The sequence below is a fragment of the Mastigoproctus giganteus genome, chromosome 7 (genome assembly GCF_048544385.1).
Source record: "Mastigoproctus giganteus isolate SK-2022 chromosome 7, ASM4854438v1, whole genome shotgun sequence".
In the NCBI taxonomy this organism is placed as follows: Eukaryota; Metazoa; Arthropoda; class Arachnida; order Uropygi; family Thelyphonidae; genus Mastigoproctus; species Mastigoproctus giganteus.
The window spans coordinates 7,673,901-7,697,903 of record NC_143581.1 but is presented as its reverse complement, the minus strand read 5'-3'; the positions used below and the strand labels follow the sequence as shown (position 1 = coordinate 7,697,903).

The following is a 24,003-nucleotide window of genomic DNA, read 5'->3' as shown; positions in this document are numbered from 1 at the left end:
TGCACCATATGGCTAATAATAATAATAATAATAATAATAATAATAAAAAGAGCAGTGTCCATTGATTACCACTCTCTCCCTTCTCCCACTCAACCATCCCTTTATTCATAGCAGCAATTTGCCTCCAATGCCACACTGCTCCAATTTGTGCAGCAGTCTTCCTTCAAAAGGCTTTCTAAGATCCAAATATACAGGGTGTCTCAAAATTATTGGTACAAACATCTAGGGGAGGTAGATAACATCTAAAGGAATGTGAATCGCATAGGAACCCATAACCGGAAACGTCACGGAAAAGTAGTAGCAGAAATGACACAAGATAGTAATTAGTGGCAAACATTTATTTGACATAATATTAACAATGGAGTACGAGATGGATGCATTTCATGATGTTACAACAGATGCTCGAAGGTTCCACCATGAGACGTGATGCATGCGTGACACCGATGCAGCATGGATTGGCGAACACGGTCGAACGCACCTGGAGTTTCTTTGACAGTAGCAGCAGCAGTGCGGACGAGTCTCGCCATGAGATCCATTTCCGTCTCCACAGGCGATTCATACACGATAGATTTGAGGGGCCCCCCCACAGAAAGAAATCAAGGCTCGATAAATCAGATGAGCGTGGGGACCAGACAACGGGTCCACCACGGCCAATCCATCGACGCCCAAAACGCCTGTTCAAATGGTCACAAACACACCTTCCATAATGGGCAGGCACCCCGTCATGTTGAAACCAAATGTTGTGTCTCACATCATCAAGTAACCCTGGTAGAACTTGTTCAAGAAAGATCCGATATTTAGCGGAGTTCATGCGGGATGGTAACAGGTATGGGCTGACTAAGCAGTCACCGACCATACCTGCCCACATATTTATTGCGAAGCGATGTTGTGCTGCATGGGGGTACACACCATGTGGGTTGTTGGGAGCCCACACAATGATTGAATAAGCCTTCCCGAGTGAAATAAGCTTCATCCGTGAACAAAACATAGGCTGGAAAATTCAAGTTTTGTTGAACACTTTCTTGGAGAAACCACTGCGCAAAAGCCACACGTGCAGGATGATATTGGGGGAGTAGTAACTGAACCCTTTGGAGATGAAAGGGGTGTAAGGAATCGTCGTGCCAGACACGCTGTACACTGCAACGAGACACTCCTAAGGCAGAGGCAACAGCATGTGTGCTGGTAGTAGGATTATTCTGGACGGCATTCAACACACTTTCTTCCCTGGTGAGAGTTCGCGTTGAACGTGGTCTGCCCGCACTACTCCTGTTACCTCTAAATGACCCATAATCGCACAAATTTTGATGCACACACGCAAACAAACGGTGGTCAGGTACATGTCTGTCTGGGAAGCATTCTCCATAAATTTGTTGAGTGGTTCATGTCTGCCAGCTCACAGTTCGTATATCGATGCATGCTCTTCATGCGGCGACTACTGTTTGAATGAGTAAACCAGAAATTTTCCCTCTCGCGAGCTGATAAACAGTGCCGTCTACTGATTTACGGTGACGTTTCCGGTTATGGGTTCCTATGCGATTCACATTCCTTTAGATGTTACCTACCTCCCCTAAACCAATATTTTTGAGACACCCTGTATAATATCAAAGTTATTCCCTGCATCCAGTTCTTTTGTGACCACATCATAGTATCCAATCAAATTGGTCAGACAAGACTTCCCCTTAACAAACCCATGCTGTGTCTGAGCTATAACTGAAGTCTTGTCTAGATGATCCTGCAGTGCTTCATTAACCAGTGCCTCCATTAATTTTCATGGAACAGAAGTTAAACTAACAGGTCTGTAATTACTTGTGTTGCCCTTTGATCCTCATTTGTGAATTGGGGTCACATTTGCACATTCCAGTCCATGAATACCTCCCCTGAGTCCAAGGAAGCTCTTAAAATTATGGCTAAGGATTTGTTTACTTCCTTTGTTGCCTCCTTTAATATAACTGGATAGATCCCATCCACTGCAGGTGCCTTTCATATGTTTATCTTCAACAATTTCTCCTACACTTTGCTCTCAGTTGTTAAAAAATCATCTAGCTCACTGCCAGAGTTTAATTCACCTCTGGCATTCCCCTCCCTGAATAACTCCTCATGTGTGAATGTAGATGCAAAATATTCATTTAGTTTGTTAGCTACCTGAGCAGGATCATCAACAGTTGAACCATCGATACCAAGTGGATCAATCTGATTCATCCCCTTCCGTGTAGAGTTTACATAAGAAAAGAACTCTTTGCTGTTTTTCTTTGCATCGTTTGCCAAAGATTTCTCGTATTCTACCTTTGTCTGCTTAACCTCCTTTGTGGCTTGGTTACAGACCAGCTCATAACTATCATAGGCTTTCATTTCACCTGGTAATTTATATGTATCTTATGCATTTTTATTCTCTGCCACATGTCTCATAGTTCATCTGACATCCATTTAGGTCTAAACCTTGAACAATATTTCCTAGTTTGTATGAAAAGCCTAGTAACTTCCAAGATTGATTCTTTGAATGCTTCCCATTTAGAATTTCCTGTTGGTAACATCATCATTTGGTTCCACCATATAGAATTTAAATACTTTCACAGACCACCGTAGTGACCTTTATGAAAGCAAAAACCCTTCCCTTTACCCCTGATGGTAGTTACCTCTTTGAGTAAATCCCACTTCAGCACACTGTGATCACTGCCACCCAGTGGTTCCTCTATCTGCAAATTCTTAATGCATGAAGAATCACTACTAATACTCAGATCAAGAGTATTACTTCCTCTAGTAGCCCGAACATGCTGCTGTAGAAAACAATCGCTCAATAGATCCACAAAACCCTTGCTAGTGTGTGAGTGACCACCCCACAAATTCCAATCAATATCTGGGAAATTAAAATCCCCCATTATAAGACACTCTGATTTACTGACGCACTCTATTTCTCTTTACAGTTGTTTATTGTACTCATCGTAGTCATTAGGCCTATAACACGCTCCTACTCTCAATTTTTCTTTCTCAGTGCCTATGTCACACCAAACTGACTCAACACTGCACTGTCCAGCCATGTTGGCTACTGTACTTCCTTGGATTTTATGTGTTTCTTAACTAATAGCATAACCCCTCTTCCCTTCCTATCCTGTCTATTCTTCCTGTACATATTGTACTCCTCAAATTCCATTTCTGAATTCCTTATATGTATGACACCACGTGTCTGATATCCCAACAATATCTGCCTTTGATGTTTTGACCAACACTTCAAATTCATCAAATTTATTTAGCAAACTCCTAGCATTGGTGTATATGCAAGTATACATGCACATGTTCCTATTCTTAGCTACCCTAACACAGCCCATATTTACTTGTTTCACAATGACTCCCAGCAGTCTCTGGAATCCCCTGCACCTTGTTTTTCAGGCTGCTGCTCATTCCAATAGAAGCAGTGCAAGAATCACTTTCACTCCTTCCAGCGGCTACTGTTAATCTATTAGTCCATGTATTCTCCCCAAAGCTAGCAGATTTCCGACCCACCTAACACTGCCTTGATAGTATCAGCAAATATTCTTGCACCCGATTGACTTAGATGAAGTAGTGTGCAAAATTAGAAAAAACAGGTGCCTAAGAATGGACATCCTAAAGGGAGAAGCAGTTAAAAAAAGGTTTTATTGTTTATATCCAAATTTACTACCAACAGCATTTAACATTTGTCTTAAATTGTTGCTTCTTATACTCTTGGAAGGATGTGGTGCTCAAAGGTTTGTCAGAATCAACCCCTCAAACCTAAAAATGATCCTAACTTGTTGGAGTATATTCTGATTAATCTGATGACCTTTATGTCATAAACTCTTGATATAAAGGCCATAAATTCTTGAAGATATACCTTTCATTGGATTATACAAATTTAACACTAAATGTTATTTGGTATTAAATTTAAATAATCTTTTTAGACACCTTTTATTTATGAAAGTTTTTTTGTCTTATCAGGAAATTGAAATCTTCTTCTTCTTGTTCACATATTAAATTATTAAAAAAATTGGAGGATAAATTAATCGTAATATAACAGGATCTTAACTGACATATGTAGAATGTTTGAGAAAAATCTTGCCATCCTTTAACATGTTTCCACGAACAAAAATAAAGCATCATTACATTGGAACTTGTAACTGAAAGCTTATAGACAGTTCTGATAAATATGTTCAAAATAATTACTTTTGATATTTGAAAGTGTTACAGTTAAATGGTATATAGAAGTGCACATTTTTACTAAAATGATGATTACTTTAATATAGATATTGTGCAGATTACATTAATATAGATATATAAAATAAACTTAGAAGACCATGGGCTGTTTGCTTCTTTCTATAAATAGCGTGGATTAGTGTGCAGTTAGTGTGCACAGTTTTTTCCACTTTCACATTATTCAATTTAATATTTGCTTTAACTTATGTAGAAAATCTTAAGTAGAAAATGAACAGACTTGTTAGATAAAATATCATTGCTTATACTATGCTCAAGAGTATACAGTTTATGGGAGACAGTTTTCAAGATTTTATGTGTATTGATTGGTACATCCAAGACTTGTTAATATATTTTGTGTGGGGACATTTCTTTGGTGGCTCTTCAGATTTTCCTGACATGTCTGCAGTGAGAGCATTGAAGAATTTTCAGCAAAAGCAGGGTATGATATGATTCTTGCCATTGCATTAGTTATTGGCTTTTATGCACGTTTTATAGACAAACATTTTGCATCAGAATTATTCTGCAATCATTTGATATTAGCATTAGTATTAATAGTGGCAAATGATGCAAGAAAGCAAGCTTATACAGCATCAGCCAAAAAAAAAAAAAATCGTGTGTACCCTGTACGCATGAAAGATGTTTAATGTGTAAACATCTTTAACAACACCTACTCGCTTTCAAACAGCTAGAACCGAAAACAGAACAATGTAATTTATGCTCACACTGAATCAATGTTAGTGATACTTGCTCTACCAAATCAATGTTAATGATAAATAGAATGCACATGCCCACTGCTTACTATACTGAATCATCATCTGGAAGAGGTTAGGCCAATAGCCTAATTACCCATTTTATTCTAGCCATTTGTTGAATAGTATGATTGCAACAATACAAGTATTGTTGTATAATAACATGATAGTATGATTGTAACAATACAAATATTACTTGTAGTGTTACAATACAAGTAATATTTGTATTGTTACAATCATACTATCATGTTGGATCATATTACTCTGTCATTCTTTGTCACAAATTACACATGCAGTGCTAACAAGATCTGCAAGAAACAAATATTATGCATAATATCCATGCATAATATGCTATCAAAACTATAACTTGGCTTAGGATCTCAACGAGTACAAGTGCAAGATGGTAATGCTGCACATTCCATTTCGCAATGAAGAAACTGAGATACTGTCAAAGATGAAATATGTCAAGATCTACAACGACAATGAAGAGTTCATACTAGATTGTAAATTGTATGAATCGGACTTGGACATTCGCAAAACGATTGAAATACGTAAGACAATATGTCAAGACAACGACGACGGTGACCCTGATGAAGCATGTGGTAATGACCTGCATAGCCTTGTAACTCGACTGTGAGAAGAAGACCCCTTTCAAAACTTTTACAACCATCCAAATAGTAAGATGGATGAGGATCTAAAGCTCACCACGCTCAACCCACTCAGCACAATTGCAAAGAAATGATGACCAACGAGGACTTCTGCAACTTAATGAGAATGGCCAATGACAAGCAAAAGATTCTACTCCTGCATGTAATTTGGAGTCCATTATCTCCCATTCATAAACTGATTCAATTCTTGACCTGCCCAGCAGGTTGCAGAAAAACGTTTATGATTTTCTCCTCTTGATAGAAATATACAACCACTTCAATAATACATACAGGTAGTAACGCCTACATTACATCTCTTCAACTGGTAAGGCTGAAGTGCATGTAATGTAATGATCTTGGATGTGCTCAGAGCTGATTTATGCCAGCTCTGAGCAACCTAAGATCTGCCCTCAAGATATACATTTCTCTGGTTACCAAAAGGTTTCTGCCACAGGTGGTATTGGGATTAGCCCAATACCACCTAGTGGTATGCCCCAAATCATAAATGTTTTTCTGAATCCAGCTGGTTTATGCCAGCTCTAAGCACATCCAAGAACACCTCCCATGATCCTTTGCTTTAAGTGCTTTACTTTACTTTAAATTTTGCAAGATATCCATTTCTCTGATTACCAAAAGGTTTCTGCCATGGGTGGCAATGGTTAAATGGCCACCTAAGTGGTATGTCCCGAATCATAAACATTTTTCTGCAGCCAGCTGGTTTATGCCAGCACTGAGGTCATCCAAGATCAGCTCCCATGATCCTTTGCGGTATCTCCTCTCCCAACACTCTTTTTTTTTTTTTTTTGTTATGTGAAACAGAAATGACGTCATTTCCACATTGCAAAATCGTGACAAATTGATTTTACCACTGCCCGAAATTTAGTAGGTGCCACCAAAGATGTTTACACATCAAAAAACAAAAAATCCCATTTCACCTATAGTTTGTCTGGTTCCTTCTTGAGTTTATTCAAACTATACACTTCTACAACAATAGATCGGTGCTTGTTCCAACAATCATGTTGGCTAAAGGCAAACTTCCGTACTTATATTCTTCAACCATCTTTCCTTAATTTGAATTTATGCTCCCCCATTTGCATAGTCTGAGCAACAGTTAGAATCCCATCAGCATTGAGTTTGCTCAAGGCATTCAAAGCCTTAAACACCTCTCAGGTGCATAGTCTCCAGATGTTGCAATTTGCAGAACTGAAGCCTTTCTTGGTAAGAGCACCCTTTGTTCCCCTTGCCAATCTCATTGCCCATCTCTGTACCTGTTCCAGCAGCTGTACATCCTTCTTAAAATGAGGCCTCCAGACTGTTAAGCATTCTGTAATAAAAGGAAATAAAAATACATTTTGTTACCATAATATTTCTTTGATATTTTATTAATTTTATGCCAAAATGGTTTCCGAATCATGACGAGTTACACTTCTGTTACTGAAATTGGTAACCCATTATAAAATATAAATATACCAATTACTATAGCTTTCCAGTTATCTAAGTGTTGGACAAGAAAGCTTTTATTGTAATTATGATTACATTATACAGTATAATATAAGGACTTTGCTCACATTTCTATCATTGTTTCAGATTTTTCCCTTCCATCATTTTGTTTCAAGATGGTGGACAGAAAAAATGCATATTTTTTCTTTTTTTTCACCTCTACCTCTTGCTCCTGTAATATTTGTTAGATTTATATCATTTGTGCAACAAGTGTTATCCTCTTTATTTGATATCCATTATTTACTGTTGTTTATCTAATCTTTTCTATTGCTTAGCCCAATAATATAAAAACAAGTTCATTGAATGGGGGAAACTTTAAAACAGTTTTAATCTGTACTTTTGAACTTGATGCATTAAAGCCACAGTAACTGATGTACCAAAAAAAAAAAAAAAAAAAAAAAACCTCAAACTAAAAACCAAATGTATATTATCTGCTTTCATAAACAGTATATTTTGATGAGTAAAATACTGGTATGTTGCTTGATTAATCACAATGCATTGCAGGGCTGCTTGTGGTAATGCATTATGTTCCAAGCCACCATTTTTTGCAGATAACAAAATTATTTTGCCTAAAATCCATTCCTGAACATTTTCAACCTTATATTCAAATTTGGTAAGATCTGCTTATTACACAGATATGTATTATTACTTATTAATACAGATGTGTATTATTATGCAATATTTACAATATTTATTTTTATCCAATATCTATTATTTCTCGATGTTTTTATTTCATGTATAATGCATAATTTCTTATGTTCTGTTTAGACCACTGGGCTATTATATCTTTAATGTTCCTGTTCCTGAAATTCCCACAGATTGGGTAATAAATGCTTTTGGAATGAATAGTTATGATGGATTTGGCTTGCTCAGCAAACCTGTCTATGTGAGTATTACTGCTGGAGTGATGAATAAATTTATTGCATGGTGTAGATGACCTTATATATCTCTGTAATCATTTCATTATTTTAGGAATATTGGCAATCCATATTGTACTACGAGTGTGACCAGAAAGTGCAGGGGACTAACTTGATATCCCAAAATCATGCTGTGACAAGTCACAACTTGCAGTGTTCAGTGACTCATCTAGATATGGTAGCATGAATCGTCCATTTATCTGCAGTCAGTCTGATTTGCCCACATGAATAGAAGGCATTTTATGTGTTTTGTTGCATTATAAAGTGAGTAATTTTACTGAACAGCAAATTTGCATCAAATCTGTTTCAAACTAGTGAGCAGCAACCTACAATGTTAAAAACAGCTTGAAGAAAAGTTGAACAGCAACCTACAATGTTAAAAACAGCTTGGAGAAAAGTTGAACAGCAACCTACAATGTTAAAAACAGCTTGGAGAAGATCTGTATCATTTGAAGACTTTTCAGTGGTTTGCAAAGTTTAAAAGAGAGCTTCTTGTCTGTTGAAGATGATCTCACTCTGCTTGCCCTTCAACTTCAAAAACCAGATATTCACTTGTCTGTGGGAGTGTGATGCATTTCAGCAAAGTTTATGCTTTGTCTCATTGTTGATGATCACAGAGAGCAGCAAGCTCTCACATGTTAGGATCTTCATCTAAATGTTGCTGTTAATCTGTACTAAGTTTCTTCCATCATTAATGGTGGCAAATCATGGGTGTATGGCTGTGACTTGGCCCTCCCAATGAAGCCTAGTCCTCCCAATGAAGCCCAGTCCTCCCAATGAAGACTGTCTTCTCCTAACCCCAAAAAAATGCAGGATAATCTAGATCATGCTTGTTTTATTTTTTGATTCATAGGACATCGTTCATTGTGAATTTGTCTTGCATGGTCAAACAGTGAACAAGGAATACCACAAACAGCTTTATGGTTTATAGAGAAAACTGCCAGAAAAATTGGGCCTCAAGGAATTAGTGCATGCATCATGACAATGCCCCTGCACACTTGGAACTTTTCATTTGAGAATTTCTTGAAACACCACACACACTATCACTATGCTTTACCAACTGCCATACTTACCAGATTTTGCTTCATGTGTGTAGTTTGTTTTTTTTTTTTTTTTTTTTTTGTTACCCAGGCTTAAAGCTCCTTGAAAAGTCATAGATTTGTGACAGGAAATCATTCAGAAAGTATTCCAAAATAAGCATATGATCCAGATGGTACTACTAGCAACTATTAGTGCCATCATAAAACTATTAGCAATTCCAAAATAAGTCTATATTCCAAAAGGTGCAGAAGCATTGGAATCAGTGTTTACAAAATCTTCTTTGAAGGAAGTCTGTTCAAATAGTATACTTCATTTCCCAAATGTTAGTTAAGTCCCTGAACTTTTTGATCACACCATGTATTTCATCTATTTACTGTATTCTGGAATATCCTATAAAATAAATCGTGTGTGCTGAAAGGAAGAATGAACATTGAAAATGCTTTGTAAGAAAATTCAGGACAACTTTTTTTTTCTCTTAATCAACTTTTGTATGATATGTTCTCTAGCATCTGTAATGCTAAAAGAAGAAAACTTTATAATACAGTGAATTGTGTAATATTATTGGTATTAAGAAGATGAAAAACTTTTAATATATAGTAGAAATATTACATGTATATGTAAAAACAATATGGAAAAAAATGGAAAATGACTGAACAGATAAATAAATAACAAAGACAGAAGTAGAAATGGAAGGAATGTGTATCTAAAAATTTTCTAATAATAATGTATCTAAAAACCAATAAATAATAAATTATTTTATTTTATTTTAATTTATTTTTATATTATTTTAAAATTATATTATAAAATAAATCTATTTTATAATATAATTTAGACACATTCAGTCATCTCTTTCTTTATTTATTTTAATTTTATTATTAAACATTATTTTTAGACTTTTATATGTACATATATGTATATATAATCGACATGGACAGTGTAGTGTGAAACACTGTATCCCAGATAGACTGTAATAGCTGTAGATCATTGATATTGACTGTGATAGCTTCTTCTTCTTCAAGAAGAAGAAGAAGTGTTTTCATTTACAATAGGTTTCCTAAGCCTACAAGTTATTTTTTGATAGGAATTTTTTCTTGCTATAAAGTGTGGTTCAAGGTGTCTTGGTCAGTTAAACCTTGGGCTGTCATGCACTCCTGTACTCCATCCATCCATGTCCTCCTAGGTCTTCCTCTTCTCCTTCTTCAAGGAGGATCTATTCCAGGATAGCCTTTGGATATCCGGTTTCTTGCATCCATTTTACATGTCCATATCATGTTAAGTGCTTTTCTTTGATAGTGTCAATAATATTCTTTTTCACTTCCATTTTCTCTCCTATGTCTTCATTCCGTTTTCTGTCTCTTCTAGAAATTCTTGCTGAGCGTCTCCAAAAATCCATTTCCGTGGAGAGCAATTTGTTTTCCCCTCGCCTATTCAACTTCCAGGTTTCCACTCCATACAATAGAAGACTTTGTACTATCGTTTGAAATATGTTTCTTTTTTATTTAGAATATTTCTGTTCCATAGAACAGAATTTAACATGCCGATAGCCTTTCTGCCATCTGCAGTTCTCTTATTGATGTCGAGTAATCCATCACTTTGTAAGATTGATCCCAAATATTTGAATTTATCGACTTGTTTGATTTTAAAACCATCAATATTTAGAGTGTGTCCTGATCCTGAAGACATTTCAATTTCAGTCTTGCTAAAATTGATTTTTAGACCCCATCATTTATATTCCTCAAACAATTTATGACATGCATAATCTGCATCTTCTAAATCTTGCACTATCACCACCCAATCATCTGAAAAAATAAACTTTGAATATAGATGTTCTTATTGATCAGCAATCCCATTTTATTTGAATTTTTTGACCAGGATCTTAGGCGGATGTTGATATAAATGTTGAAAAGTGTTGGTGACCTGCAACAGCCTTGAAATAAGCCTTTTGAAGTGTGGAATTCAGGTGACAAAGCTGATCTCACTTTAATTCTGCATCTATTATTCCTGTAAATTGTCTTAATAACGTTAATCAATTGTCCACCAATATCTGCCTCTTTCAGTGCTTCCCATAAGAGTTTTCTTGGAACACTGTCATATGCCTTTTAAAGACATATGAGAATATTTTAAAGACACCATGAGGTACTCTTGCAGACCATCTGCACCATTCACAAAACTTCATATCTGACTGCACAATTACCCCCAGTTCCCATTCTCTATCACGCTGAGTTTTTTCATTCTCTATCACGCTGAGTGTAGTACCACACAGTTGATACATTATTCTGGGGTTACTGCTACCCATATGCAGTACTTTACATTTGTCAATGTTAAACTTCAGTTGCCACCTCTCAGTCCATCTGCTCAAATTTTCTAGATCCTGTTGCACTAGTTTACTGTCATTAGTGTCATTAACAACCCTGCCAACCTTCATATCATCTGCAAACTTAATCATTAAGCCTGATAAACCTTCATCGGCATCAGTAATAAATACAGAAAACAACAATGGACCCAACACAACCCTGGAGGCTTCCACTAATAACATTAGTCCACGAAGTGCAGTGTCCATTGATTACCACTCTCTGTCTTCTCCCCCTCAACCATCCCTTTATCCATTGCAGCAATTTGCCCTTAGTGCTATACTGCTCCAATTTGTCTTCCATGTGCAACAGTATCAAAAGCTTTCCTAAGAACCAAGTATGTGATATCAAAATTATTTTCTGCATCCAGTTCCTTTGTGACCACATCATAGTATCCAATCAAATTGGTCAGACAAGAGTTCCCCTTGACAAACGCATGCTTTGTCTGAACTATAACTGAAGTCTTCTCTGGATGATTTTGCAGTGCTTCTTTAACAAGTGCCTCCATTAATTTCCCCAGAACAGAAGTTAAACTAACAGGCCTGTAATTACTTGTATCACGCTTTAATCCTCCTTTGTGAATTGTAATCACATTTGCACATCTCCAGTCTATGGGTACCTCCCCTGAGTCCAAGAAAGCTCCCATAATTATGGCTAAGGGTTTGCTTACTTCCTTTGCTGCCTCCTTTAATACAAATGGATAGATTCAATCCACCCCAAGTGCCTGTCTTATATTTATCATCAACAATTTCTCCTCCAGTTTTCTCTCAGTTATTACAAAATCTTTTACCTCACTGCCCAGGTTTTATACAACTCTGGCATTCTCCTCCCTAAATAGCTCCTCATGTGTAAATGTAGATGCAAAATGCTCAATCTGATTTATCCCCTTTCCTTCTAGAGTTTACATAAGTAAAGAACTCTTTGCTCTTTTTCTTTGCATCCTTTGATTTCTCGTAATCTGCCTTTGCCCGCCTAATGTACTTTGGGACTTGATTACAGACCATCTTATATCTACCATAGGCTTCAGTGTCACCTGTTAATTTATATGTATCCCATGCATTTTTCTTCCCTGCCACTTGTCTCATTAGTTCATCTGACATCCATTTAGGCCTAAACCTTGAACAATATTTCTTAGTTGGTATGAAAATCCTAGTCGCTTCCAAGATTAATACTTTGAATGCTTTCCATTTAGAATTTGCTGTTGGTAACATCATCAGCTGTCCCACTGTATAGAATTTAAAAACTGTCTGAGACCCCTGTAGTCATCCTTACAAAAGCAAAAGCCCTTCCCTTTAGCCTTGATGGTAGTTACATCTTTAAGTAATTCCCACATCAGTACATTGTGATCACTGTCACCTAGTGGTTCCTTTATCTGCAGATTCTTAATGCACGAAGAATCACTACTGATAATCAGATCCAGGGTATTACTCCCTGTGGTTGCCTCCCAAACATGCTCCTGTAGAAAACAATCATCTAATAAATCCACAAAAGCCTTGCTAGTGTGTGAGTGGCCAACAAACAAGTTCCAGTCAATATCTTGGAAATTAAAATCCCCCATTATATGATATTCTGATTTGCTGGACTACTATTTCTCTGTACGGTTGTTCATTATATTCATTAGAGTCATTAGACCTATAACACAACCCTACTCTCAGTTTTCCTTTCCCTGTGCTTATGTCACACCAAACTGACTGAACACTGCACTGTCCATCCATGTAAACTGGCTAGCCTTCCTTGGATTTTGTGTTTCTTAACTAATAGCATAACCAACTCCTCCCTTCTTAGCCTGTCTCTCCTTTCTGTACACATTGTAATTCCCAAATTCCAATTCTACATTCCATATTATTATTATTATTATTATTATTAGTTACATGGTGCTAGGAAGCCTGAGGCTTATGCACGAGCCAAAAATATTCTCGAGTTACCTGAGAGAGAGAGAAAGAGAGAGAGTCAAAAGTAGAAGGGAATCACCAAGAAAGAGAAGAATGATGATATCCAGCTGAGCACCTTGGGTATGTTAAGCCCATACTCACCAGATGTGAGTCCCTGGGATTAATATCTCTGTGACACCACATTTCTGATATCCCAACAGTATCCGCCTTTGATGTTTTGACCAACACCTCAAATTCATCAAATTTAATTACCAAACACCTATCATTGGCATATATGCAAGTATACATGCACCTGTTCTTATTCTTAGCTACCCTAACATAGCCCATGTATTTACTTGTTCTGCGATGACTCCCAGCAGTCTCTGAAATCCCCCCACACCTTGTTTCCAGGCTACTGCTCATTCCAGTATAAGCAGTGCAAGAATCGCTTTCACCTTTGCTGTGGCTGCTGTTAATCTATTAGTCCGCATAGCCCCATAAGCTGGGAGTTTTCTGACCCACCCAACGCTACCTCGATAGCATTAGCAAATATTCTTGCCCTTTCTATTTAAGTGTATCCCATCCCTGTAGAAGCAGTCTCTCTCTTGTTAACACGCACAGACCATGCTGAGAAAAATTCTACTCCCTGAGCCTCTCTCCAGGGCACAATCTGCACAATCTCTTCAGGGCAGAATTGATTGACAAGGCTCTCATCATATACTTTCTCCTATCGTGTCTGGGCAGAATTGCAGACACTTTCAAATTCAACCTTAACTCATGGTTTTTTCAACATTTACCTGTACTTAGTAATGTGATTTAAGAAACATTGACCTGTACTTAGTACATATGATGTAAGAAAGCAAACATATGAGCGTATGTAGCATCAGCCAAAAAAAAAAAAAAAAAAAATTTCACACAACCATTCCCTCTAAATGTTTGTCCAATTCCTCCTTAAATTTGTTTAACCTATTAACTTCCACAATGACAGATGGAAGTTTGTTGCAACAATTAACCATTTGCTGGCTAAAGGCAAATTTCTATTCTACAGCTGTCTTTCCCCAATTTGAATTTATGCCCCCTTAGGTTCGTAATCTGAGCAACAGATTATTCTGGTGGAAGAATCTCGTCAGAATTCAGCATGCTCAACCCATTCAAGCCCTTATACACCTCAATCAGATCACCTCGCAGGTACCTAGTCTCCAGCCTCACTTGGTAAGAGGATCCCTTCATTCCCCTCACCAATCTTGTTGCCCTTTTCTGTACACGCCCAAGCAAATCTACATTCTTCCTAAAATGAGGCCTCCAGACCTGTATGCAGTACTCAAGACCTGGTCTGATCATTAGTATTAGTATTAGTAACGGCCGCATGGTGCAAGAAAGCCTATGGCTTATGCTGCACCAGCCAAAAAAAAAAAAAAAAAAAATCCGAACAAAACAATGATAAAAACAAAAAATAAATAAATAAATAACTAAATAATAATAATTAATAAATAAAAAAAAATAAAATAAAAAATAAATAAAATAAATAACTAAATAATAATAATTAATAAACAAAAAAAAAATAAAATAAAAAATAAATAAAAAGAAAATTAAACCTATCATCCTATGCGCTTCCCTTACCCAAAAGTACTATCCAGATGACCTTTGAATTTCCCCAAACTGTCGGCCTCTACCACCCATGAAGGCAACTTATTCCAGTAATTTATAACTCGCTGGCTAAAATAAAACTTCCTGCAGTCCAATCTAAACATTTCCCCCCGTAACTTGAATTTATGTCCCCTAGTTCTAGCATCATTTATAATCTTGAAAATTTTGTCCTCATTCATTTTACTGATGCCTCTCAGAGCCTTAAACACCTCAATCAAATCTCCTCTAAGGTGTCTAGTTTCCAAACTCTGCAACCCACATATTCGAAGTCTTTCTTCATAAGGACGCCCTTTTGCTGATCTCACCAGGCGAGTTACCCTTCTTTGCACCCTTTCAAGAAGCTCGATGTCTTTCTTTAGGTGCGGTCTCCATACTTGAACACAGTATTCCAAGTGTGGTCTAACATAAGCCTTATATAATGGGATTATCACGTCCCTATCTCTACTTGCAAAAGTTCGATAGATCATCGATAGGACACCATGGGCCTTCCTTGCAACCTGTTTACAATGCTCAGAGAATTTCATGTCTGACCGTATCGTAACACCCAAGTCCCTTTCCTCCAGTACTGGGTTTAGTTCAACTCCACCAAGTGAATAAGTTTTTTTGGGATTACTGTTTCCCAGGTGTAATACCTTACACTTTGTTGGATTAAGGCACAGCTGCCATTTTTCTGACCATTCCTGAAGTCTATCTAGGTCTCTCTGAAGAAGCTCAGCTTGACAGTGATCATTAACTACTCTACCAATTTTAACATCATCTGCAAATTTAGACATCACGCCCTCTATCCCTTCATCAATGTTGTTTATGAAAATTAAAAACAACAGTGGTCCTAATACTGATCCTTGGGGAACCCCACTTCTTACATCAACCCAATCTGAGGAATACCCATTTATCACAACCCTCTGCCTCCTGCCCTGAAGCCATCCTTCTATCCATCTAAGGATTTTCCCAGTGATTCCAACCTGTTCCAGCTTATAAAGCAACCGCTCATGTGGGACTGAGTCAAAAGCTTTGCTGAAATCTAAATAAACAATGTCGAAATTATTCCCTAAATCCAGCTCGTGAGTGACCCTTTCGAAATAGCAAACCAGATTTGTTAAACATGATTTTCCCTTTACAAAACCATGCTGAGTATCCTTGAGAATTTCAATTCAATCCAAATGGTCCTGAATTCCACCCTTGATCATTGCTTCCATGATTTTCCCTACTACTGAAGTCAGACTGACAGGTCGATAATTTCCAACTTCACTTTTAGAGCCACCCTTATGTATGGGAGATACATTTGCACTTTTCCAATCCAAGGGAATCTCCCCAGAGTCTAGTGATGCTCGCATAATTAGCCTCAATGGTTCAATGCACTTGCTTGCCGCCTCTCTTAAGATTATAGGGTATATTCCATCAACTCCAGAAGCCTTACTGGTCTGTAGGCTCGAAGGTTTTTTCATTAAATAATCTTGCGAAATTTCAATATCATTAATTACACATTTTTTAACTTCGCTCCCACAATTTCCCATTGCCACAAAAGGCTTTTCATTTGTAAATATCGATGCAAAATAACTGTTGAGTTCATCTGCAACGGCAGCTGGTGTATTTATTACTATCCCCTTTCCCTTACGTAAAGGTCCGATCTGGTTTGTCCTGCTCTTCTTGGCATTTATATATGTGAAGAATTCTTTATCCCCCCTCTTTGCTCTGTTTGCTAGTGATTTCTCATAAACTGCCTTTGCCTGTCAAACCTTTTCTGTGGCTCTATTACAGATCACCTTGTAGCTGTTATAGGCTACAGTACTTTTTATTGCTCTGTAACCTTTCCATGCCACCTTTTTCTGCTCAAGTAATGCGGCAACTTCACTCTTCATCCAACTTGGAACCCTTCTCGTGGAGTATTTTTTTAATGGTATATACGCATTCAAGGCATCTGTGATTAATGTTTTAAAAGCGTACCACAGTTCAATTGTATTCAATCTCTGCACAATATCTACCCAGTTAATAGAGGCCATGTAGTACCTTAAGGTATCGTAATTTCCTTTTCTGAAATTAAAACCCATTCCTTTGCCTTTTACTTCTGCTACCTCTCTCGTCATCATCCACCGTAGAACTCCGTGATCACTTCCTGCTACTGGTTCCTCTACTGTCAGCCCTGTTATGTCATCTGATTCATGTGTGATGATGAGGTCTAGGATATTCTTTTCTCTAGTACTTTCCCTGACATGTTGATACAAATAATAGTCATCTAGTTGATTTAAAAATTTTGTTCTCCATGTCGAGTTTCCTTCCCATTTACTCCAATCAATTAGAGGCAAATTGAAATCACCCATAATAAGGCATTGACGCTTACTTGCCCATTCCATTTGCATGTAGAGGCTTTTGTCATAATCTTCACAATCACCTGGTCTGTAGATTACTCCTACTCGCATTATACCTTTGTTTCCAACTATCTCACACCATACAGACTCTATACTAGCATGTGAAATGTCTGAATCCGGGAAAGCTATCGTCGCACTCAGGCTGCTTCTGATAAGAAGCATTACCCCACCACCCCTTCTATCTAACCTATCTTTCCTAAATACATTATACAAGCCGTACTGAAACTCATCATCCCCAATTTCCGGGTGGCACCACATCTCTGTAAGCCCTATTATGTCCGCGTTACTTGTTTTAACCAGCAGTTCGAATTCGCTCATTTTATTGACGACACTTCTAACGTTACTGTATAAACAATTAAGATTTACTCTTCTTGTATATTTAACAACCCTAACACAACCCTTGAAGTTTTTTAGGCTCTCTTCCCTGATATTAGCTATCCGCTCACGTGAAACGTCTTTGCCCCCAGAACATCTAGATAATACGTCCAGTTGGGGTAACAGATAAGAACTCTTAAGGTATGTGCAAGAGTTACATTGACCAATATTATCAGATAAACGTGTGTCAGTATTACCCACATCCCCCCTAGCTAGCAGTTTCCCTGAACCTTTAAGATATCCTCAATAATACTGGCAAAAACTTTTGCACCACCTTTGTTTAAGTGTATCCTGTCTCTACAAAACAAATTCCTTCTACCTACAAGTGTGGGCCATGCTGATAGAAATTTACCCCCTAAAGCCTTGCAGATTCCTTCAAGTCTTGAGTTAATCCACAAGGCTCTTAACATATAATCCCTCCTATCGTGTCTGGGCAGAATTGCAGACACATAGACATTATGGCCTAGCTCGCGACATTTCCTCAGCATGGTCCTGTATTTTTCCAACAAATCATCAGATCGTGTACGTTTAATATCATTTGTTCCCACATGAATAATAATATTTTCTTTACCCGATTTAAAATCTGACAATCTGTTGGTGACATCATCAATAGTTGCTCCCGGCAGACATACTCTGGTTCTGCTCCACCTATCTTTATTACAAAAAATATTCCCCGTTTCCCTGACAATGGAGTCTCCTAATAAAACAATGTCCTTTTTAACCAGAGTAGTTTGCACTTGGTTTTTCTGTTTTGAGGCTCGAATCGGGTGTGCATCACTTGGTAGATTGCTGGAGTTTTGAGTCCCTGACGAGCTCCCAGATGCATTATTTTCGAGGGCAAGCACTCGTTTTTTCAGGGACTCAAATTGTTCCATCAGTGCACCAAATTGTAATTTAAGATCGGTGCACTCCTTACATCGATCACAAAGAAAAGAATCCCCAGGTGAGGTAGGATTAGTCACCAGGTCGACCTTGGAAAACATTCCACAGGTTCCACAACGGATTAAATCATGACTCACCCGTAAATCGCCATCTGCTATTTCCGTGTGAGTCACGATACCCTGTGACGTGTTTAAGGCAGATCTCGTAACTACCATTATAAAATTAAATAAATATCAATGAAAGTAACTTTAAAAAATTATATCTATAATATTATTAAAATCAAACAGTTACAGGAAAACCTATAACAAAATAATCCAACAATATCTAAATAAATCAAATATTTAAAAGCACTATCCAAAAGTAAACCACTTAACTGAGGAGCCCTGTCTAAGCGCGTCCGCTCACCTCGAATGCCAACGTGATTCAATTACCTTATACAGAGGGACAATCACCTCCTTTTCCCTGCTAGCAAAATTCCTGTATATCATTGACAAAACCGCATGACCTGCTCTTGCAGCCTGTCTGCATTGTTCAGAAAACTTCATATCTGACTGCACAATTACCTCCAGGTCTTTTTCATTTTCTATCACCCTAAGTGTAGTACCACACAGTTGGTACATACCTCTGGGGTTACTTCTACCCATATACAGACTTTGCATTTGTCAATGTTAAAATTCAGTTGCCACTTCTCAGCCCGTCTTCCCAAATTTTCTAGATCCTCTTGCAGAAGCACACTTCTGTTACTGTCATTAACAACCCTGCCAACCTTTGTATCATCTACAAACTTCGACACTAAGCCTGTTATATACCTTCATCAATATCATTGATAAATATACAAAACCACAGTGGACCCAACACTGAACCCTGTGGGACTCCACTAATAACATTAATCCACGAAGAGCAGCAGCCATTGATTACCACCCTCTGTCTTCTCCCCTCAACCATCCTTTTATTCATTGTAGCAACTTACCCTTAATACCATTCTTCTCCAATTTGTACAGTAGTCTTCCATGTGCAACAGGGTCAAAAGCTTTCTTGAAATCCAAGTATGTGATATCAAAATTATTTTTTGCATTCAGTTCCTTTGTAACCACATCATAATATCCAATCAAATTTGTCAGACAAGATTTTCCCTTAACAAACCCATTCTGTGTCTGAATTATTGCTGCAGTCTTGTCTAGATGATCCTGCAATGCATCTTTAACCAGTGACTCCATTATATTACCCGGAACAGAAGTTAAACTAACTGGTCTGTAATTACTCGTGTCACACTTCGATCCCCCTTTGTGAATTGAGGATACATTTGCACATCTCCAGAATTAGTTGTTAGTAATTCTGCCGTTCTCCTACTCTTCATATCATTGGTGCTAATGTGTACAACAATATCACCTTTTGTGCCCTTAAAAGATGATATCTGCTCTCATCATCATCATCATCAGCCATTTTCAATCCACTGCAGGATGAAGGCCTCTCCAGCAACTTTTCAGTTCCTTCTGTTTTGAGCACTGGCCATCCATTTACTACCCACAAACTCATGAATTTCATCTATCCATCTCCGCCTCTGTCTTCCAAGATTTCTTCTAGCTCTTGGGTACCATTCTGTTATTTTTTTAGTCCATCTGTCATCATGTCTTCGAGCTATGTGTCCTGCCCAAGACCATTTTAGTTCTTTAGTTTTGATAAGAATGTCGTTTACTTGAGTTTGCTGCCTAATCCATGTGTTTCTCTTCTTCTCTAACAGTCTGATTCCCAATATAATTCGTTCTATTCTTTGCTGTGTAGTTCTCAGCTTCTCTTCCATTCTTTTGGTGAGTGCCCAAGTTTCACTTCCATAAGTCATGGTGGGGAGTATACATTGATTCATTATTTTACGTTTCAGAATTGCTGGAGAGTATCATACGAAAGTGTTCTAAATATTATATTGAAGTAAACTTCTGTTATTATCTTCCCAATATTGAACGTATTGAGCATTACGGCTCTGGTTCATACTATCTAACTAATATAAACAGTATAGTGTATACTAAATAAGGCTTGGGGTCTTACAGAGAAGTTTCAGGATTGGCTAACATCATATTTATTGAAAATATATAAGTAATGAGTAAATAACAATAATAAGTAAGCAAGTAGTAAGCAACCAAAGTAAAGAGGAATAGAATCACTCATGGAGAGTGAGAAGCTCTCGTGTTGTGGTGGGGGGGGGGTCCTTGATAGAGATACCATTGAAAAAGAGACCATCATCAAGTTGTGATCTGAGATACTTAGAGGAGCGAGGACCACTCACAACAACTGTGTAATTTGAAGTATTATTTGTTAAAAAAAAATCAATGATATTGGTTGCAGTTAAGATTGTGTGGTATTCTGTTCTCATAGGTAGACGAACAAATTATAGAAGGTCATTAATAATTGAAAAATCATTAGCATTTTGAACAGCTGGGACCATGTAACTAGAAAATTGAAGCCATCTAGAGTTATAAACATTAAAATCAACAAGATCAAAGAAGTGAATATCAAAAAAAGAGATGATCAAAGAAAAAGATTTCAGATAAGGAAGCTTCTCACAAGAAATATCAGAGCAGAGATAGGCACAAATATCTCTTTTGAAGCAAAAGGAATTATAGACGGACTAATTAGGGCATCTGAGATGAGTTGTGGTTGAGTTTGCAAATAATGAAATTCTATAAGAAAAATAAGTGAGGTTTAGCAGATTGATGGTGGAAATAGTTATCATCTAGATTGCCACTCCACTTGTGTGCATGTATTTGCAGAGCGCTCATGGATATTTTGCAATATGCAGTAAGTAAAGCAGATGGTTGATATAACAAATAGGTATTAAGGAAGAGAAATATCATTATTATTTTAATATCTCAAATAATTCTATCTTTAATATTTAAAACTGGTAATGCTCTGACCAAGGCTGTCCACACAAAGTATGTAGTTTTTTCCCTGACATTTCAATTGCACATAACTGTCTACTTTTATTTAAGTTGTTTTGAAGTAGTTAATTGTATTAATATTTACAGATTTTTGTGTTTACTTTAATTTTTATTAAAATAATGTTGATTTCATATCTTTAGTTTTCTAGTGCCAGGCCTTTTTATATGAATGTGGAAATGCCCACTATGTGTATGCAAGGAGAACAGATTGGTATTCGTATCAGTGTCTTTAATTACATGCTATTTGAAGTTGAGGTAAGCAGTATTTTTAAAAAATATGTATATATATATATTTGCATAAGATTAAAATATTCTTTTATGTTTATTCTTTTGTATTACTTTAAAATTATTATTAGAATGACTGTGATGCAAGGGAAGCATGACTACTATAGCTACAAAAAAAAAAAAAAAAAATCATCATTCATACAATAGCTAATTCTGCCTTTACTGAATTTAGCTAAACTCTCAGACTCAGCCATGCCTTCACAAGCATCCCCTTACAAGATGCAGTGCATCATGTAAGGGGATGCTTCCCAAGATCCAGTCTCCTTAAGATTTTATATTTGTGCTTTCTTTTCATATTGTTATTAATATGTAGATGCTAATGGTGCAAACCTTTCATACATCTATCCTGCAACCATCCTTCCTCAATTTAAATTTATGCCCACTCATGTATGAAGTCTGAGTAAAAGGAAGAATGCCATCAGCATTCAGCTTGCTCAATGTATTCAAAGCCCTAACCACCTCATTCAGGTCACCTAGAAGTTGCCTAGTCTTAAGACACTGCAGTTTATAGAACTGAAGGCATTCTTGGTAAGTGCACACTTTTGTTCTTCTCACCAATCTCATTGCCCTTCTCTGCACACATTCCAGCAGATTCATATCCTTCCTAAAATGATGCCTCCAGACCTATGCAGTACTCAAAAGGTGTGGTCTTACCATTACCTTGTACATTGGGATAATCACCTCCTTATCCCTGCTTGCAAAATTCTTGTATATCACTGACAAAACCCTCATGTGCTGCCCTGCCCAAAACAAATCATATCTGACTGCTCAGTTACTCCAAGGTGTTTTTCATTTTCCACTACCTGAGTGTAGTACCACACAGTTGGTACATTAATCTGAGATTATAGCTACCAATATGCAGTACCTTGCATTTGTCAATTTTAAACTTAAATTTCCATTTCTTGGCCCATTTGCCTAATTTTTGTAGATCTTGTTGCAGTAGCATACATTAACAACCCTGCCAACCTTTGTATCATTTGCAAACTAGACATTAAGATTGATATACCTCACTGAGAGCAAAGTGGAGGAGAAATTGTTGAAGTTAAACATAAGAAAGGCACCTGGGATGGATGGGATCTATCCAGTTATATTAAAGGAGGCAGCAAAGCAACTAAGCAAACCCTTAGCCATAATTATGAGAGCATCCTTGGACTCAGGGGAGGTCCCCACTGACTGGAGATGTGCAAATGTATCCCCAATTCACAAAGGGGGATTGAAGGGTGACACGAGTAATTACAGACCAGTTAGTTTAACTTCTGTTCCGGGTAAAATAATGGAGTCACTGGTTAAAGATGCATTGCAGGATCATCTAGACAAGACTGCAGCAATAATTCAGACACAGCATGGCTTTGTTAAGGGAAAGTCTTGTCTCACAAATTTGATAGGATATTATGATGTAGTTACGAGGAACTGGATGCAAAAAATAATTTTGATATCATATATTTGGATTTCAGGAAAGCTTTTGACACTGTTGCACATGGAAGACTATTGTACAAATTGGAGCAGAATGGTATTAAGGGTAAGTTGCTACAATAGATAAAAGGATGGTTGAGTGGGAGAAGACAGAGGGTGGTAATTAATGGGTGCTGCTCTTCATGGACTAATGTTATTAGTGGAGTCCCACAGGGTTCAGTGTTGGGTCCTCTGTTGTTTTGTATATTTATCAATGATATTGATGAAGGTATATCAGGCTTAGTGTCAAAGTTTGCAGATGATACAAAGGTTGGCAGGGTTGTTAATGACAGTAATGGCAGTGTGCTACTGCAACAGGATCTAGATAATTTGGGCAGATGGGCTAAGAAGTGGCAACTGAAGTTTAACCTTGACAAATGCAAAGTACTGCATATGGGTAGAAGTAACCCCAGAGAAACGTACCAACTAGGGCTTGCAAACCGGTTTTATAAACCGGTTAAATCCGGTTTTCATATTGAGTTGTTAAAACCGAAACCGAGCTTCTAAAACCGGATTCAAATATTTTTTTTAGTTAGCCCTCGAATATAGTTTTTTGTTACGCACATTTTCTTTTGTTTGTTCGTTTGTCTGGATCGTTCAACTGCTTTATGTTTTTTATTTTATTTTAAGGTAACGGTATTCATTGACTCTAGATGAATATACGTCTATACAAAATAAAAGGTATATAAATATAAATGTGCATTCAAAAGACAATCATTGGTCGTTAGGTCTTATTGAGATTAATGATTCACTTGATAGCAGAAGAACTGAGCAAATTGTG

At 37.2% G+C, this 24,003-nt stretch overlaps 1 protein-coding gene across 1 annotated transcript in view; it reads left to right on the top strand.

Moving 5' to 3' along the window:
• LOC150082463 (CD109 antigen-like) overlaps positions 1-24,003 on the top strand; it is a 424,736-nt gene that overhangs the window by 291,597 nt on the left and 109,136 nt on the right. Inside the window, exons 20-21 of the mRNA XM_090377518.1 lie at positions 7,871-7,988; positions 21,627-21,740. Of these exons, the coding sequence (XP_090233644.1) occupies positions 7,871-7,988; positions 21,627-21,740 (232 nt within the window). The remainder of the gene's footprint in view (positions 1-7,870; positions 7,989-21,626; positions 21,741-24,003) is intronic.